This window comes from Ursus americanus, chromosome 18, assembly GCF_024610735.1.
Source record: "Ursus americanus isolate L20-20 chromosome 18, mUrsAme1.1.p, whole genome shotgun sequence".
In the NCBI taxonomy this organism is placed as follows: domain Eukaryota; kingdom Metazoa; phylum Chordata; class Mammalia; order Carnivora; family Ursidae; genus Ursus; species Ursus americanus.
The window spans coordinates 20,969,711-20,985,894 of record NC_142144.1 but is presented as its reverse complement, the minus strand read 5'-3'; the positions used below and the strand labels follow the sequence as shown (position 1 = coordinate 20,985,894).

Here is a 16,184-nt window from a genome sequence, read left to right as displayed (position 1 = left end):
CTCAGGAGTGAGTCTGCTTCTCCTTCTCCCTCTGTGACCTCTCTCAGTTTCGCTCCCTCTCAAATAAATAAAATCTTAAAAAAAAAAAAAAAAAGGACACACAGGTAATATATCCAGACTTTTTTATAATTTTATAATATCTCACATTTTTTTCACCTTGAATGTACTGAAGGGTCATTAGACTAACAGGTCAAGAATGACATAAGGCAATGAAGGTTAGGTCAAGGATAGTAAGGCTATTGCCATGTCCTTGCCTTATTCCTGTGAGCAAGGTGCTTATCTCTCCAAGGGAACCTCTATCTTCCTTTCCAACAACAACAACAAAAAACCAGAATAATTCTGCTTTCCCAATCCAAGCATGACCCTGTAAATAAAATGCTTAATGGCACACAATGTAGTTCTCCAAGTCAGGTGAATTAATTCCATCCTAATACTACCTGGAATCCCAGAAGCAGTCATTAGCTACACAGTGTCCTGCCCACAACCCAATGTGTGAACGAATTATGAGAATTACCCAAATGGCCCTTTCAGATCCACTCCACACACCCAAAGATCATCTTTAAATGAAATGATACTCCTGATCCACCATCACGGAGAGACGTACGTGAAGAGGTGAGCGTAAAGGATCAACACCTGACACGTCACACACCATCAATGCTTCTCCTGTGGCCAAAGAAGGGGATTTCGTTTGTTGAGCTGCGCTGCCCAGTGCCTGTCTCTGGCCCCTTAGAAGTCTCTCTATTCATTTGGAAGGATGCCGGTTAGAACGAAAGGCCCAGTCTGTGCCCAAGGAATCAAACACAAGGGGCCCTCACTGCACTGCCCCAACGATTCAAGTGCAGCACCTAAGAGGTCCCCTCCTCAACCAAACCAGAGTTTCCAAGACTCTCCATGAGAACCACCGGGCAACCAGGGAAAAGGGGCCACTACCCACCTGATGGGTCCGTTTTTCTCCTTGGCCTTCCTCAGCCTCAGACGCGGTAGAGGCCCTCCATGCACCGTGACAAAGTCTACTTCCGGAAGCGGAGGCTCTAAAAAGAAGTGGAAAAGAGGAAAAGGGTGTGATCAGAATGTGTGGAAGCACGACAGAAGTGGTCCTCATGGGGCCATCGAAAGGAAAGTTTTAATATAAGAAGCGATGAGCATTTTCTGACGCCTGCTACCACATGGAGGAATCCTGACAACATTACGCTACGTGAGATAAGCCGGACTTAGAAGGATGAGCTCTTTTCTATGCAACATCTGGAACAGACAAATTCATAGAAAGAGAAGTAGATTAGAGGTTGCTGAGGACCGAGGGTAGGTAGGCAAGGGGGAGTTAGTTGCTTACTGATCAACAGAGTGTCTGTTTGGGGTGATGAAAAGGTTCTAGAAACAGAGGGTGGTGATGGTTTACAACCTTGTGAATGGACTTAACCAATAAATTCTGTGCCAGAAAATGGTTAAAATGGTACATTTTATTTTATATATTTTACCACAATAAAAGTTTTTTTTGTTTTTTTTTTTTTTTAAAGAAGTGATGCCCCAGTGCTGACAGAGGCTGCACACAGCAGGCCTGACAGCTAACTTGCTGGACAGGCTCCTCTTTGGTGAGGAAGACCAGCTTTTCCAACTTCTAGATTCTTTCCAGTCACAGAGCATTCTTGTCCTGATTTTGTTCTCCCCAGCAACCAGATATCCCAAATAGACTTTCTCCTGGGAGGGGACTGTATCGGCTGACACCAGTGTTCCAGTATCTAACTGGTAGTTACGTTCATAGTATGAATGCGCCGGCCGCCATTGTGCCTTACGGGTACCACAGCTCGGATGCACTAGGCTGTGTCCCGCACGGGCTTCATCTCATATACTCTTCTCAACATTGCTATCAGGTGCATGAGATTTATAGAGGGAGAAAGGAAGAGAAAGAATAAAATATGAATACCCACCCCCAGTATTATATAAGACTGATGAATCGCTGAGCTCTACCTCTAAAACTAATAATACACTATATGTTAATTGAATTTAAATTAAATTTAAAAAAATAAAAAAAAAATATGAGTGCTCCCTCAACCCTGGCCTTGAAATCTGCTATAGTGAATTAAGGACGAGGAGGCCAAAAGAAACACTCAAGACTTTATTTACCCAATTAGAAAATAGCCTTGGGGGCACCTGGGTGCTCAGTTGGTTAAGTGTCTGCCTTCAGCTCAGGTCATGATCCCAGAGTCCTGGGATCGAGCCCCACGTCGGGCTCCCTGCTCAGCGGGGAGTCTGCTTCTCCCTCTCCCTCTGCCCCTCCCCCTGCTCATGCTCTCTCTCTCTCGCAAATAAAAATCTTTTAAAAATAAATAAATGAATGAATGAATGAATAAATAAATAAATAAATAAATAAGAAAATAGACTTGGGGTGGAAATTCCCAATCCAAATTATAATAAATAAAAACTTATACCTTCCTAGATAGTTCGTGGGGTTTTTTGGTGGGGGAGGGACAGAGGGAGAGGAAAAGAGAGAATCTTTTTTTTTTTTTTTAAGATTTTATTTATTTATTTATTTGACAGAGAGAGAGACAGCCAGCGAGAGAGGGAACACAGGCAGGGGGAGTGGGAGAGGAAGAAGCAGGCCCCCAGCAGAGCAGGGAGCCCGATGTGGGGCTTGATCCCAGGACCCTGGGATCACGCCCTGAGCTGAAGGCAGACGCTTAACAACTGAGCCACCCAGGCGTCCCTAACTGCCTAGTTTTTTATTTAAAAAAAAATTTTTTTAAGATGTATTTATTTATCAGAGAGAGAGCACAAGCAGGGGGAGCAGCAGAGGCAGAGGGAGAAGCAGGTTCCCCACTGAGCAGGGAGCCCCATGCGGGACTCAATCCCAGGACCCTGAGATTGTGACCTGAGCTGAAGGCAGACACTTAACTGATTGAGCCACCCAAGTGCCCCTAGATAGTTTTTTAAAGCACTATCAAATATGATGGTTGCCAGAGGGTGGGGGTTGGGGGTGGACAAAATAAGAGAAAGGGATTAAGAGTTAAAATCTGGTTTCAAAATAACTAAGACACAGAGATGTAGTGTACAGCATACGGAATACAGTCAATAATATTCTAACAGCTCTGTATGGTGACAGATGGTGACTGGATTTATTGTGGTGACCACTTCATAATGTATGTAAATATCAAATTATCATGTCGTATACCTAAAACTAATACAATTTGTATGTCAATTATTCTTCCATAAAAAAGCTCTATCAAATATATTAATCATACATCACCAACCAACCCATTTATTAGCCACCTTTATATACCATGCACCATGGGAGGCTGGGATAAACAGCCACGGAAGACACAGTTCCTGCTCTCCAGGAGTTCAAAGTCTCACAGTGGAGACAGTTTTGTAAACACATGGTGCTTAGAGCTATGATAAAGTCATACACGGGGCATTGTCGGAGTGCAGAGAAAGAACACCTGACCAGGGGCAGGGGGTAGAGAGACCGTCGGATGCAGAAATGCATGTAGCCGGGGGCAGGCTGTAGGAGAGCGGGCAGAGACAGAACCTCGGCCCGACCTACTACATAGCTCAGGGGGGCTGGAAGGCGGAGTCCCGGCCTCAGAGAGGCACACAACCAAGTGGGAGATGGGGGGATAGGTCGGATCAGAGGTCCTGGAAACAGGAAGTCATTAACAGAGTCTTAGCAGATGTGGATTTTAGAAATACAATTCAGACAGCTGGTCATGGGATGAACTGGAAAAGAACAAAAGTACAGGTTGTCCAAGACTGAGTTACCTATGCAGTGCCTGAGGTCTGGAGCAAGGGATGGACTGAGAATGGAGGAGAATGGGCAGATGGAAGAGACACTCGGGGGGGCAGAGAACAGAATGTGGTGGAAGACAAGGAAGGGGAAAGAATCTGGGCTTTGGTTTTGGTGGCTGAGTCGGTCATGACGTCATTCATCAAGGTCTCCGGGGAGAAGTTCAGAAGCAGCTCACTTCTAGACCTCATAAGTCTGACGTGCTCCTGGAATTGTCCAACAGGCAGTGAGAATACAGGTCCAGACAGGAGCAAACTGATGGCGAAACGGAGTCAGTCGTCAGTAGGAGAGGCCACAGCTGCCCAGGGGCACCAAAAATGGCACCCGAGCAGAGAGCTCAGGGACGACCACCAGGAAGCCCAGGCATCTGATATCAAATGGAAGAGCGAGAGCCCCCAGTAATCTCTATCACACACTGCCAAGTCTAGAATTTCTTCCAAAGTTGCCCAGATATGGTCACATAAACTCTGGTTGCCATAAGCTTGTGGGATTGCCAGGGACCCTTGGCGGTGGCCTGGAATGGCCCCTGCTTACATCTCATAAAAGGTGTTGAAGGTTTACACCGTTTCCAAGAGATTCCGTACCCAACACCCCTCAGGAAGACAGCCTCTAGCTTCCTGCAGTGGTGATGGGGAGAGGGGGCTGAGGTTTGAAAAGCCCCTACCAGGTCCCCCAGGGGAATGTGCCCCTTCTGGTTTGAGAAGTTCTGCCCTCAGCCCTTCACGCTGACATGGAAATGCCCTTTCATTTGTGATGTTTTGCCGTCAGTAGAGTAAGTGGTTTTATCACACACTTCCTGTTTTCAGCCCAGAGGGAGATTTACTGTTCACTCTGTGAGAACCCTCCTCTAGTTCTTTTAAGATTTTCCTTTATTTGCTCTTCTCTGAGATTAATAATTCTAGTTCTTCTAATCTCTTGGCTAACATTTTAAAACCACCCCGTTTCTCACTGCCCTCGGTCAAAGCAGAACAAAGTTCTCACTGGGCTTGTGGAAGGCGGGCCCACAGAGGGAGCCGGAAGGCCCCCCCTTGCCCCCCCCCACCCTGCGCCTGCTGTTGTTTCTGCTGTCCAGCTGATTCCATCAACATGTGACTTCCAGACTGCTTTCTGTTCTGAGGCCTTCCCCACCTTGTCTTTTAAACCCGTGACTTTTTCTCTCTAATATCAAAGCCTGAACTTCATCCGGCTAGTTCTTAGCCACATATCAAGGTTAAATAACCTTAATTTCCAGGGTGCTGTTCTCCATCCCCCAAACTGGTGTCCTGGGCAGATGTGTTTTCTTCTTTCCATGAGCCTCATTCCTGATTTAAACCAGATCAGACCCAAGGCCAGAAACGGGTCGCTTCTGAGCCGGAGAGTGTAACTCTTCCACCCTGGGTATGTAAGGTGCGGGAAGACCCAGAATGGTGACCCTCATTATCATTCCTAGGTGTCGACAATATCCATCCTCTACTAGAAGCAAACAGCAAAGGAAAATAGAGGGGCTGCCATGTGAGAAAACCCTGCAGAGTAAGGAGGAAAGCAGTGAAGGAGAATGTGCCCAACAAAATATTAAATATAGTATAAAATTATAATAATTGAAATAGTAAGGTGCAAGCATAGGACAGGGAAAGCAACGGAAGATGCTAGACAGTCTAGAAAGAGACCCAAACAAGTAAATGAGAATATAGCATATGACATGGACAGTCTTTCCAAACATGGAGGGAAACTGGCTTATCATTTAGGGGGAAAAAATTCCCATGTAAATTTAGCTTTATATCATATATCAAGATGAATTCCAAATGGGTCTACGTTTAAAGGTGCAAAGCAAAACCATTAAGAAGCATTAGAGGGGCGCCTGGCTGGGTCAGTCGGTAGAGTATGCAACTCTTGATCTTGGGGTCGTGAGTTCAAACCCCACACTGGGTGCTTAGCTAACGAGAAAAGAAAAAGAAGAAGAAGAGCATTAGAAAATATTAAAGAATAAGAATTCATCTAATTACAGGGTGGAGAAGGCTTTTCTTGGCATGACCAGAGGCAGAAACTAAAAAAGCATCAATAGAACTGATTACATGAAAACTTACAATGTCCAAATGTTGAAAAGAATATTGACAAGAAAACTAAACAGTAAATAGCATGGGGGATTATGATTTGTATAACAAAAGAGTAATATCATTCATGTAGACAAACTATTAAAATCAATAAGAGAACAGTGGTAATGTAAGTGAAAATGTGTTAAAATCCTCTAAAACATACCAAAATGAACAAAGAGAACCAAAAATAGAAAATCGTATCTGCACCAAAACTAACAGAAGTCCCAACCTTATACTATAAACTTCAAGTAAATGCAAGGAGTTAACCCACATAAAGTGCAGAGTGCATATGAAGGCACCGTGATGGTTCTTTTCTAATCCTTGGCACCTCCCCAGATAGACCATGCCCCATGCTGAAGGCATGATCAGTTGAAACTGACAGCAGTAGAAAAAATGGTAGCTACACCATAAGTCATCAGCTATCACATGGCTGGCCACATCTCCCCTATCGATGAAGTTATGAGACTTGGCCTTCCAGGGAGAGGGAATAATCCTCTTTTCATCTTTATATCCCCTCTTCAGCACTTAGCCCAGGTCTTTGTGCATAACAAGTCAATAAACATTTGCTGGATTAAATTGCTGTGTCACAGCATGCCCTTCCCACACTCCTATCACACACAGAATCTCTGGTTTTTAGGCATATGATGTAAAAAAAAAAAAAAATTCCCATTCGTATTTTGTAAAAGCTAACATTAATACAAGAAAATAACGGTATCCAGCCTATTTTCCTCTGCGGTGTGGGCCTAAGGCCCAGATGTGGATGTTTTCGGTGGGGGAACTGGGAGATATCCAACCCCATGTAGCCATTCACTTGGGGATTTGGGGTTTGATTTGCACTAGTTGGGAGATCGTTGGGGATGAGAGCAGTAGGTGTCCCATGGAGGTGTGGAAGGGCATGTGAGCCTCCCTTCTGGCCTGATCCAACATTAGATATCCAGATGTCAAAACACCTGTGTTCATGAAAGGCTTTGAGAGAGTCTGGACAAAGAGGGAAACAGCGGGGATGAAGGCCAGTCCCTGTCCCAACCTCTACTGCAGCTTCAGCCCTGGGAACCAGGGGGCCCAGCCGGAACACATGTGGTACCCTGGAACCAGCCTAAGGAGACAGGGTTCTCAGAGGACACAGGAGCGCACCATCTTTGGATGGTCTGTGGGTCGCCAACCACGGAAGAAGAAGAACTCCTCCTGCAGAAGAACTCTGCAGACTTGGTCCTTCCTGGGGGTGCCCAATAGTCAAAGAGGAAGCATCAGAGGCAGGGGCTGTGGCTCCTAATTCTGGAGGCGGAATCGAAGCTCCCCCAGCTGGACATACCTCCTCCATGAAGAGGACAGTCTGATAATGCTCGGGACACACATGTGTTTTCAATTGCTTTGCTGAACATCTGAAAAAGTACATTCTCTTCTTCTTCTCATGAATGCAGGCAGAGATGGGGAATTTCCCAGATAAGTTGCCAGGCTTGGTACTGAAGGCAAACTTGGGAAGGAATGGTTTCCTTGACTTTTTTCTTCCCTCTTCTCCAGCATTCTTGATTCTTTTTTTAAAACTTTTATTTTTTTTTAATTTTGTTTATTTGAGAGAGAGAGAGTGAGCGAGAGAGAGAGCACGAGCAGGGGCAGAGGGAGAGGAGGGAGCAGGGAGCCCGATGCAGGACTCGATTCCAGGACCCCGGGATCATGACTTGAGCTGAAGGCAGATGCTTAACCGACTGAGCCACCAGGCGCCCCCGGAATTCTTGATTCTATAATAAATATTCAGCCTCAAAAGATCACCGTGTTGTGTACACCAGTGGTTTAGCTTGACATTTCTGTACGCATCTGCTCTGTTTCTCTCTCTCCCCCCACCTTCCCCTCCCTGGTTTTCTCTCACTCCCTATGGGAAGACAGTTTTGCCAACAGCTTTATGAGTTGGCTAGAAAATAGCATAGCTGACGGGGGAAGGCTCTTCTGACTCTGGATTTACACGAAGGATGGAGGTTTGCTCTTGACTCTGTCCTGAAGGGAGTAGAAATGGTGGAGCTCTTCTGAAGAATTCGGCTCACTGGGCTCTACCTGAGGAAGCCTGTCAGCCCTGAGGCAGAGACTCCGCGAGAGGATCTGGTCTCACCCTGCCTCTGACCAGCTCGCTCTCCCATTCTCACTGGGACACTTGCCTCTGTCCCTCAACATGCCAAAACTTGAGCCCTCCTCTGAGGTCAGCGACATATTTAAAGCACTTGCCTTCATCCTGTTCCCATCAGTAAGATTTAGTTTAATGTAAGACATGCGGGAGGGAAATTCCACTCACTTCTCTTCTGGGAAATCAGCTGCTGCGTTTTCCAGACCCAAATCCCTTGCCTCATATTTCTGGTAAAATTAAAGAGTTCACGATTTTACTGAAACAAAGCCATATCTTAGGCAATCAGGCACACCTCTCTTCATATCAACATGCAAGTCTCTCTTTTCTCCCCTTTTATGAAAGAGAGGGCTTGGGCGGTTTCTTGTTTGGTTGGTTGGTTTTACCCTTTTAGAAGATTGTAACAACTTGAATTTTCACACTTTTTTTAAAAATCTCAAATTCTTTAGGGTAGAGTTGGAAAATATGCAGCCATTGTCTCAAAGAGCTCAGCTAAGGGTCTCAATAGACTTAAACAGCTCAACAGTGTCCCCTGGCGGCCATGAGCACAGGGCGCTTGAGCTGCTGGGGCTATATTGCGCCTACAAAACAAGGTAGAAAATAAGTGTCTCCTCAAGAAGAAACTCCCCTCCCCAACTCAAAAAATATGATACACTAATTTGAATCAGCAACGCAAACCATCCAAAACACAGCAAGGACCAAAGAGCAGGAAACTAAACAGCTTTTCATTTCAGGAAGTCACCATAGGGAGGAATGCCCAATCAAACATTACTTCTCTTTCCAGCCCAAACGCTGGTGAATTCCTTTTGTTTGAGAGCCTTTTTTTCACTAACCAGGCATCCCCGCAACACCAATAGCACCCAGGGGCCCCTCAGGGCTTGTGCTAGGGGCCAGCACTCTTTATATCTCTGCCTTTGAGGAGCTCCTATTTTTGGAGGGGAGAAAGAAAATAAACAGGTATATTAAAAAATGCAAGTTCTGACAACAAGTTCCGTGAAGAAATTCAAACAGGATACGTGGCTGGAGAGGGATGGAGTGGAGACAGGGGTTATTTCTGCAAGGCCAGGCCGGGAGAGCTCCTCTAAGGTAAGGACATCTGAGCAGAGACCCGGATGATTATAAAGAAGCCACATGCAGAGAGCGCCCCAGGAAGAGTAAACAGTAGATGGAAAGGCCTGGAAGCACGAACAGGTTTGACCCGTCTGAGGAACAGCAAGGAGGGCAGGGAGGCAGCAGATGCTTAGAGGAAATGCAGTCAGTGAGGAAGGTGGGGGTCAGGAACCTGGGTTCTATTCTAACACCAAGGGACAGTTTTCAGCTGGGGATGGCATGTTATCCTATGCATTTTTTTAAAAATCACTCTGACGCCTGAGTGATCTTTTTAAAGTTATGGTCTTCACCGTAACTTGGTTGGTGGAGGGGGGGTACTGAAAGGCACCCATGAAAGCAGAAAGACCAATAAGAAAGCTACTGCAGAAGTCCAAGCAAGAGGTGGCTGGCTTGGATAAGGCTGCTTTGCGGGGAAGGGGAAGGTGGGGAGAAGTGGCTGGATACAGAATATATTTTGGAAAGAAACCAATGGAGCTTGTCAACAGATTAGAGGTCGGGGGTAGGGGGTAGAATCTTTTTGGCCTGAGTAATGAGTGACTGGGAATGCCAATACCGAAGACAAGAGAAGCCTGGGTGGAAAATGGCTTTGGAGGTGAGAGAAAAGTTGAGAAATCAAAATCCTCTTGGACTTGCCAGATGATGAAGAGATGTTTAAAAAATGACCGGATATGCAAGTGTGGAGCTCAGGGGAGAGTCTGGGACTAGGTTACATATTTGGGAATCCTTCACATACAGGCAATATTTATAGCCAGGAGACTGGTTCAGCAGAAGGGGTAGAATGATGAAAAAGGAACAGAAGCAGGCAGGGAAGCCATCGATAAAAGAAGACAGAGCCAGCAAGGAAGACTGAGGAGTAGCCCACAAGGCAGGAGGACCCAAAAGACAAGAGAAGCGGTGTTTCAAGAAGGAGGGGATGTCCAATGCTGTGGGGGGAAGAAAATCAGATACAAACAAAACTGTCCAGTGGATTTTGTAAGATGGAGACGCTTTCAGGAAAGCAGCGCTGAGACGGGACAACGCCCCCGACTGGAACCAGTGAAAGGGAGAACAAGACATAAGGGCGTGGAGCTTACATAACAGGCACTTCTTTTAAGGAGTTTTACTGTAAAGGGGACGCTGAAAGAAGTACCTGGAGGGAATATGGGATCAAAGGAAGTATGTTTCTTGTTTCTTCGCTTTCATTTTTAAAAAGGAGATACTACGACAAGCCCACACAGCATTGGGACTATTTCTCTGTTGGGGGGACATGATGATTAGGCAGGAAAGAATGGGGTCCAATGCACCTGAGGATGGCGGTCGCCTGAGGAGTGGGGACAAGAGAGAAGACAGAAGACACGGTTCTTCATGTGGGTAGCAAGGGGAGACCTGGGAGAGGCAAGTCCTCACATGATTACTTCTCATTGCTCAATGAAGTCAGAAACAAGAAGCTAATACTCCGCGTATTAGCACAGAGTGTGGGGGGGGGTAGCGGGGGGAGGGGCGGCATCCCAAATTTTAAGAGAGATGAGAAAATGAGTGGAAAGTGAATTTGCTGAGGGACCAAAGCAAGACTGCCAATCCTTTTTCCCTGAGAGTAACCAACTGTCGAGGCACAACTCTTGTGACAAAATGACAATTACACGTACCTGAGAAATGGTAATGAGAAAAAATTCCTTTTAGGTATGAAATATGTTAAATATTTCAAATACCCCAAAGCAATGCACCCAGCACTCATGTACACGCTAGCCAGGAATTAATTCGTGTTAATATTCTGTCTCGACTATCTTTCTAAGTCACAACTATAGGACCCTTTCATCCTCTCGCTCTTAAGGTTCACTCCACGATAGGCAGCAACCGCATTCCTCTTCATCTGGGCCCACCTACAGCTCTGTGGGGACTTGGTTCATTCAAATGCTGCCATTCAAGATTTACCTGTAATCGGGGTTGTCAGGGAGAAGACCACAGGACGTTGAGAAGACAAAGCCTGGACGCTGACACTGTAGTTGGTGCCCGGACGCAGGTCCAAGCACATCTCAGGAGCCTGGCTGCTGGCAGTGATATTAAAGATCACTTCCTGGGCAAATTCCTTCTGATACCATCTCTGGCCCCGAATGTGGAACTGAAACAGAAAAGTGCACTAGGTGAAAGGCTAGCGTGGAAGGCTCCAAATGCCTGGATACTTACCCTTTCTCAGGAGCCATCTTGCTCTCGACTCTAAAGATCCTTCAAAAAGTGAAACAGAACAGTAAGGAAATCTTAGAGTCGTCATACCCTAAGCACCGTCATTACAATAGATCAGGACAATAAAAATATTCTTAAAGCAAGAAGTACAAAAGGCTGAGGCCCCAGGGTTAACAATGCTCTTGTTCTTATTCTCACATCTACAATGCACAACGCAAAAAAGTCTGTGGGCAGGAGCAAGGCCACAGAACACTCTCCTAGAAAGAAAATGAGCAATCTGAACTAAGGCTTCTCCAAAGCAGGACCTGAGTGAGGATACTCCTTGCTGGCCTGGATGAAGCTCGGCAGGGCTTTTCTCCTCTGCCCGCCCCCTTCTGACATTCCCCACACTTTCCTGTAACATCCCAGCACCTGGCCCAACACACATACTTCTCTGCCCACTCAATTTCTTCTAATAGCAGTTCATCCCATGGTGTTTACCTTTCTTACTCACAACCACAACAGCTTTGAAAGTTCCCTTGGACTCTCTAGACACCATGTCCAGATCCTGGTCAGAGACACTGGTCTGAAGAGACACACACACACAGGCAAAAGCCACGAGTTCCTTCCACGGATACTGTGTGGACACTGGCTTTGCATCAGGCCATGTGTGCAAAGAAACTCTCACGGCTTACTCAGCAATCCCCAAGGTCTCTCTTCTCAAATACGTAGTCAAAGGGCCCATTTTCTTGCCTTTGCTCACAATTCTTACTGTAAATCTGCCATTGATGATAATAGCTATATAGATTTTTAGCTTTGCTGATATTTTTTGAAACCTCCCACACTAGACAACATCTATACATAGAGTAATGTTCGGAAACTTACTGAATACATCTCCTCTATATCAGCTGTCTTTGCACTTCTCCATCTCAAGCAGGTTTCATTAAATATTGAAATGTTACTGATGATCTGTTTTACTGCAGGGGGAAAGAATGAAAAATCAACTTACACTCTACACAAAAATACTACCTTTCATAGAGCATGCAACTCTTGATCTTGGGGTTGTGAGTCAGAGCCCCATGTTGGGTGTAGGGATTACTTAAAAAATAAAATCTTTTAAAAATTACTACCTTTTAAAAAAAATATTTATTTGAGAGAGAGAGGGAAAGAGAGCACTTTTGCGGGGGGGGAGGGGCAGAGAGCGAGAGAGAGGGCAGAGTCTTTTACGCAGAGCGTGGAGCCTGAAGAGGGGCTCGATCCCACAACCCTGAGATCACGACCTGAGCCAAAACCAAGAGTCGAATGCTTAACCAACTGTGCCACCCAGGCACCCTCCCCCCAAAAAATACTACCTTTTAATCAAATCCTACACACAGGATGATTTCAGCAGTATTTTAATTTAGAAATTAGTGCTAGCAGCATTTTATATTTATGTAAACTCAGTCCTGATAAAAGACTGAAAATCAAAAGATACCCAAGCAGAGGATCCCTCTTAAAAATTACTTAAATCCAGTCACCACAAACTCCCCTCATCTACTAACCTAAAACTGCAGCTCAGCCTTGGACAACCTCCTTTATACAAATAAGTATCAATTTCCAATTCTGAGCTGGGAGCAACACTTCAGCAGAGAATTGAGAAGGGCTCTTTGAAGAACTGAAAAAGATTTGCTAATAAGCTTCACAGCAAGGGTGTCTGGGTGGCTGCTGGAAATTCTCTCCCTCTGCCCCTCTTCTCACTCGAGTTCTCTCTCTCTCTCTCAAATAAATAAATAAATCTTAAAAAAAAAAAGAGGTTTCATAGCAACCCAGCAATGATTAATAAATGATCAAGACAACTCCCAAAGCACAGGAAAAAAGAAGTCTCACGGGAGCCAAGCCTTTGCTGGGTAAGCGCCTGGCCTGACAGGTTCCCATGAATGAAGCCATGTTGGTAGACGTGACCCTTCTTTACAGATCGGGCGGCTTTGCCCAGCAGAAACCTGTTCCACAGGTCATAAGCTGCACTTCAAATGTTGTAAGACAGAGTAGATAAGAAAGTACATGTGATTCAGAATAACGCGATCTCACCATTGGGTATAGAAGGTTTTAGAGATAAGTAGCAGTGGCCCAAGGAACCTTATGTTTACAAAACTTTCAAAACCAATAACCTTGGGGCACCTGCATGGCTCAGTCAGTCAAGCATCTGCCTTCAGCTCAGGTCATAATCTTGGGGTCCTAGTATCAAGCCGTGTGTCAGGATCCCTGCTCAGTGGGGAGTCTGCTTCTCCCTCTCTCTCTGCCCCTCCCCCTGCCCATGCTCTCTGTCTCACATGCACTCTCTCTCTCTCAAATAAATAAATAAAATCTTTAAAACAAACAAACAAAAAACCTCAATACTATTTAAACAGTTCCAGGGGAGGGGGTGGTAGAAAATTAATTAATTAATTAAACAGTACCAGACCATACAAAAAGGTGGAAAGTTTCCCAATTTATTCAAGATGACTAGAAAACCTACAATAGCACCAAAACTGCTCAAGAATGCCACAAGCAATTACTAAACGCACTGTGCCAAACTCACTCATTACTATACCTGCAAAAATCTGAAATAAAATATTAGCAAATAGAAGTCAGCAGTACATTCAAAGAACAATACACTGTGACCAAGGAAGATTTATCCCAGGAATACAGAGATGATCATTATTAGAAAAGCTATTAATAGATTAAAAGGGAAAAGCCATATGGTTACTCTTATAACCATAATGGTTAATACACTTAATATACATTCCTGACTAAAAACCTTAGTCCACTAGGATTTAATTTGATAGAAATGTCCTAACTTAAAAGAGTGTTTATCAGAAACCACCATCCTGGGTAGTAAAACAATGAGGCAATTTCTGGTAAAGTTAAGAACAATACAAGGATGCATGTTCTCATAGCTATTATTTAGCATTAGCTAGAAGATTCTAGACAACACGGAAAGAGGCGAGAACAAAACGAGCTATAAATGCCAGGAAGAAAGGGAACAAATGATGCCACTGCCAGTAACTCTAACAGAATCCACTGAAAAACAAATATGAAACAGTTTGAAAACAATATTAAAACAAATACAAATAATGGGACTTTGGCAAAGCATGCCCAAATACAAGAACATAGAAAAACTAGTAGTTTTTGATGTATCTGCAAGAACAAGTATGGTAGGCTGAAAATACAACCCCCCCCCCAAATGTCCACATCCGTCTGTGACCATGTTACCTTACATGGCAGAAGGACTTTGTAATGTGATTACTATAGGGAGATTATCAAGGATTATCTAGATAAGCCTTATGCAGTGGCCACAGTCCTTATAAGAGAGAGACAAAAAGATCAGGGTTAGAGAGCAATTTAAGGACAAAAGCAGCAGCTATGCCAAAGAGCTTCAAAAATGGAGGATGGGGCCACAAGATAAGGAATGTAGGTGGGATCTAGAAACTGCAAAGGACAAAGAAATGGATTCTCTTCTCCAGCCTCCAGAATGAATACAGGTCTGCAGTTACTGTAATTTTAACACAGTGGAACTGTTTCAGATTCCTGACCTCTAGAAGAATAATAAATTCACATTGTTCCAAGCCACTAAATTTGCAGTAATTTGTCATACTAGCATAGGAAACTGAAACAACAACAAAATACAACAAAAAGGTGCAGTGTCTACCCACTGCGCAATGCCCAACTACTGCAGTGCACACCCCCCCAAGCCACCAATGCACGCTGCACCCAGCCTCGTGCCCCCAGCAGCACCAGCTCCCAGCCCCCAGCTACCGCAGCACTTTGGGGAATCCAGCAGAGGACTAGTGACCCAGTGCAAATTTTGCTAACACCACCGCCCACTCTCAAGTTCCCCAGCAGGCACGCCTACCCTGCCTGGGTCCCACTAACACCACAGAGAGCAAACACAGCCCACAACAGGCAGAGAGTCAGTGCACACAACTGCATGGAAAGGAAAAGTGACTCAGACACAACAGCAGGCTACACACAGCAACACACAGAGGATATTCTCCTGAAGTGAAGAGGGGACACTGCACTGTAGGGCACTCCAAGTCAGCTTCTTCATAAAGTCACCATTTTCAAGAGTTTAAGACATAGATGACTTTCTTAACACACAGAAACAGACACAGAGAGGCAGACAAAATGAAGAGACAGAGAATTTATCCCAAATAAAAGGGAAATGTAAATGGACTAAACACTCCACCAGTCAAAAGACATAGGGTGACAGAATGAATAAAAAAAAAAAAACTATCTACATGCTGCCTACAAGAGACTCAATTCAGACAGGAAGACACCTGCAGATTGAAAGGAAAGGGATGGAGAAACATCTACCATGCAAATGAATAGAAAAAGAAAGCCAGAGTAGCAATATCTATATCAGACAAAATAGACTTTAAAACAAAGACTACTAAAAGACAAAGAAGGAAACCATATAATAATAAAGGGGACAATCCAACAAGAAGATATAACAATTGTAAATATTTATGCACCCAACATGGGAGCACCCAAATACATGAAACAGTTACTAACAGACATAAAGGAGCTAATTAATAATAATACAATAATAGTAAAGGACTTTAACACTCCACTTACATCAATAGACAGATCATCTAAATAGAAAGTCAATAAGGAAACAGTGGCTTTGATTGAAACACTGGAACAGACGAATTTAACAGATATATTCAGAACATTCTATCCTAAAACAGAGTACACATTCTTTGCAAGTGCACACAGAACATTCTCCAGAATAGATGACATATTAGGCCACGTAACCAGCCTCAACGAATTCAAAAACACTGAAGTCATACCATGCATCTTTTCTGACCACAATGCTATGAAACTAGAAATCAACCATAAGAAAAAATCTGGAAAGACCACAGTTACATGAAGGTTAAATAACATGCTACTAAACAATAAATGAGTCAACAAGGAGATAAAAAAAGAACTAAAAAAGCACATGGAAACAAATGAA

General features: G+C 44.4%; 1 protein-coding gene across 8 annotated transcripts in view; it reads right to left on the bottom strand.

Annotated features, from left to right (window-relative positions):
- The window catches only part of SUSD1 (sushi domain containing 1), a 226,011-nt gene that overhangs the window by 122,344 nt on the left and 87,483 nt on the right, over positions 1-16,184 (bottom strand). For all 8 annotated transcript variants that reach the window (XM_087869474.1, XM_087869475.1, XM_087869476.1 and 5 more), the window contains 3 exons: positions 12,098-12,189; positions 10,985-11,171; positions 935-1,031 (listed from right to left, as the gene is read on the bottom strand). In XM_087869474.1, the coding sequence (XP_087725600.1) occupies positions 935-1,031; positions 10,985-11,171; positions 12,098-12,189 (376 nt within the window). The remainder of the gene's footprint in view (positions 1-934; positions 1,032-10,984; positions 11,172-12,097; positions 12,190-16,184) is intronic.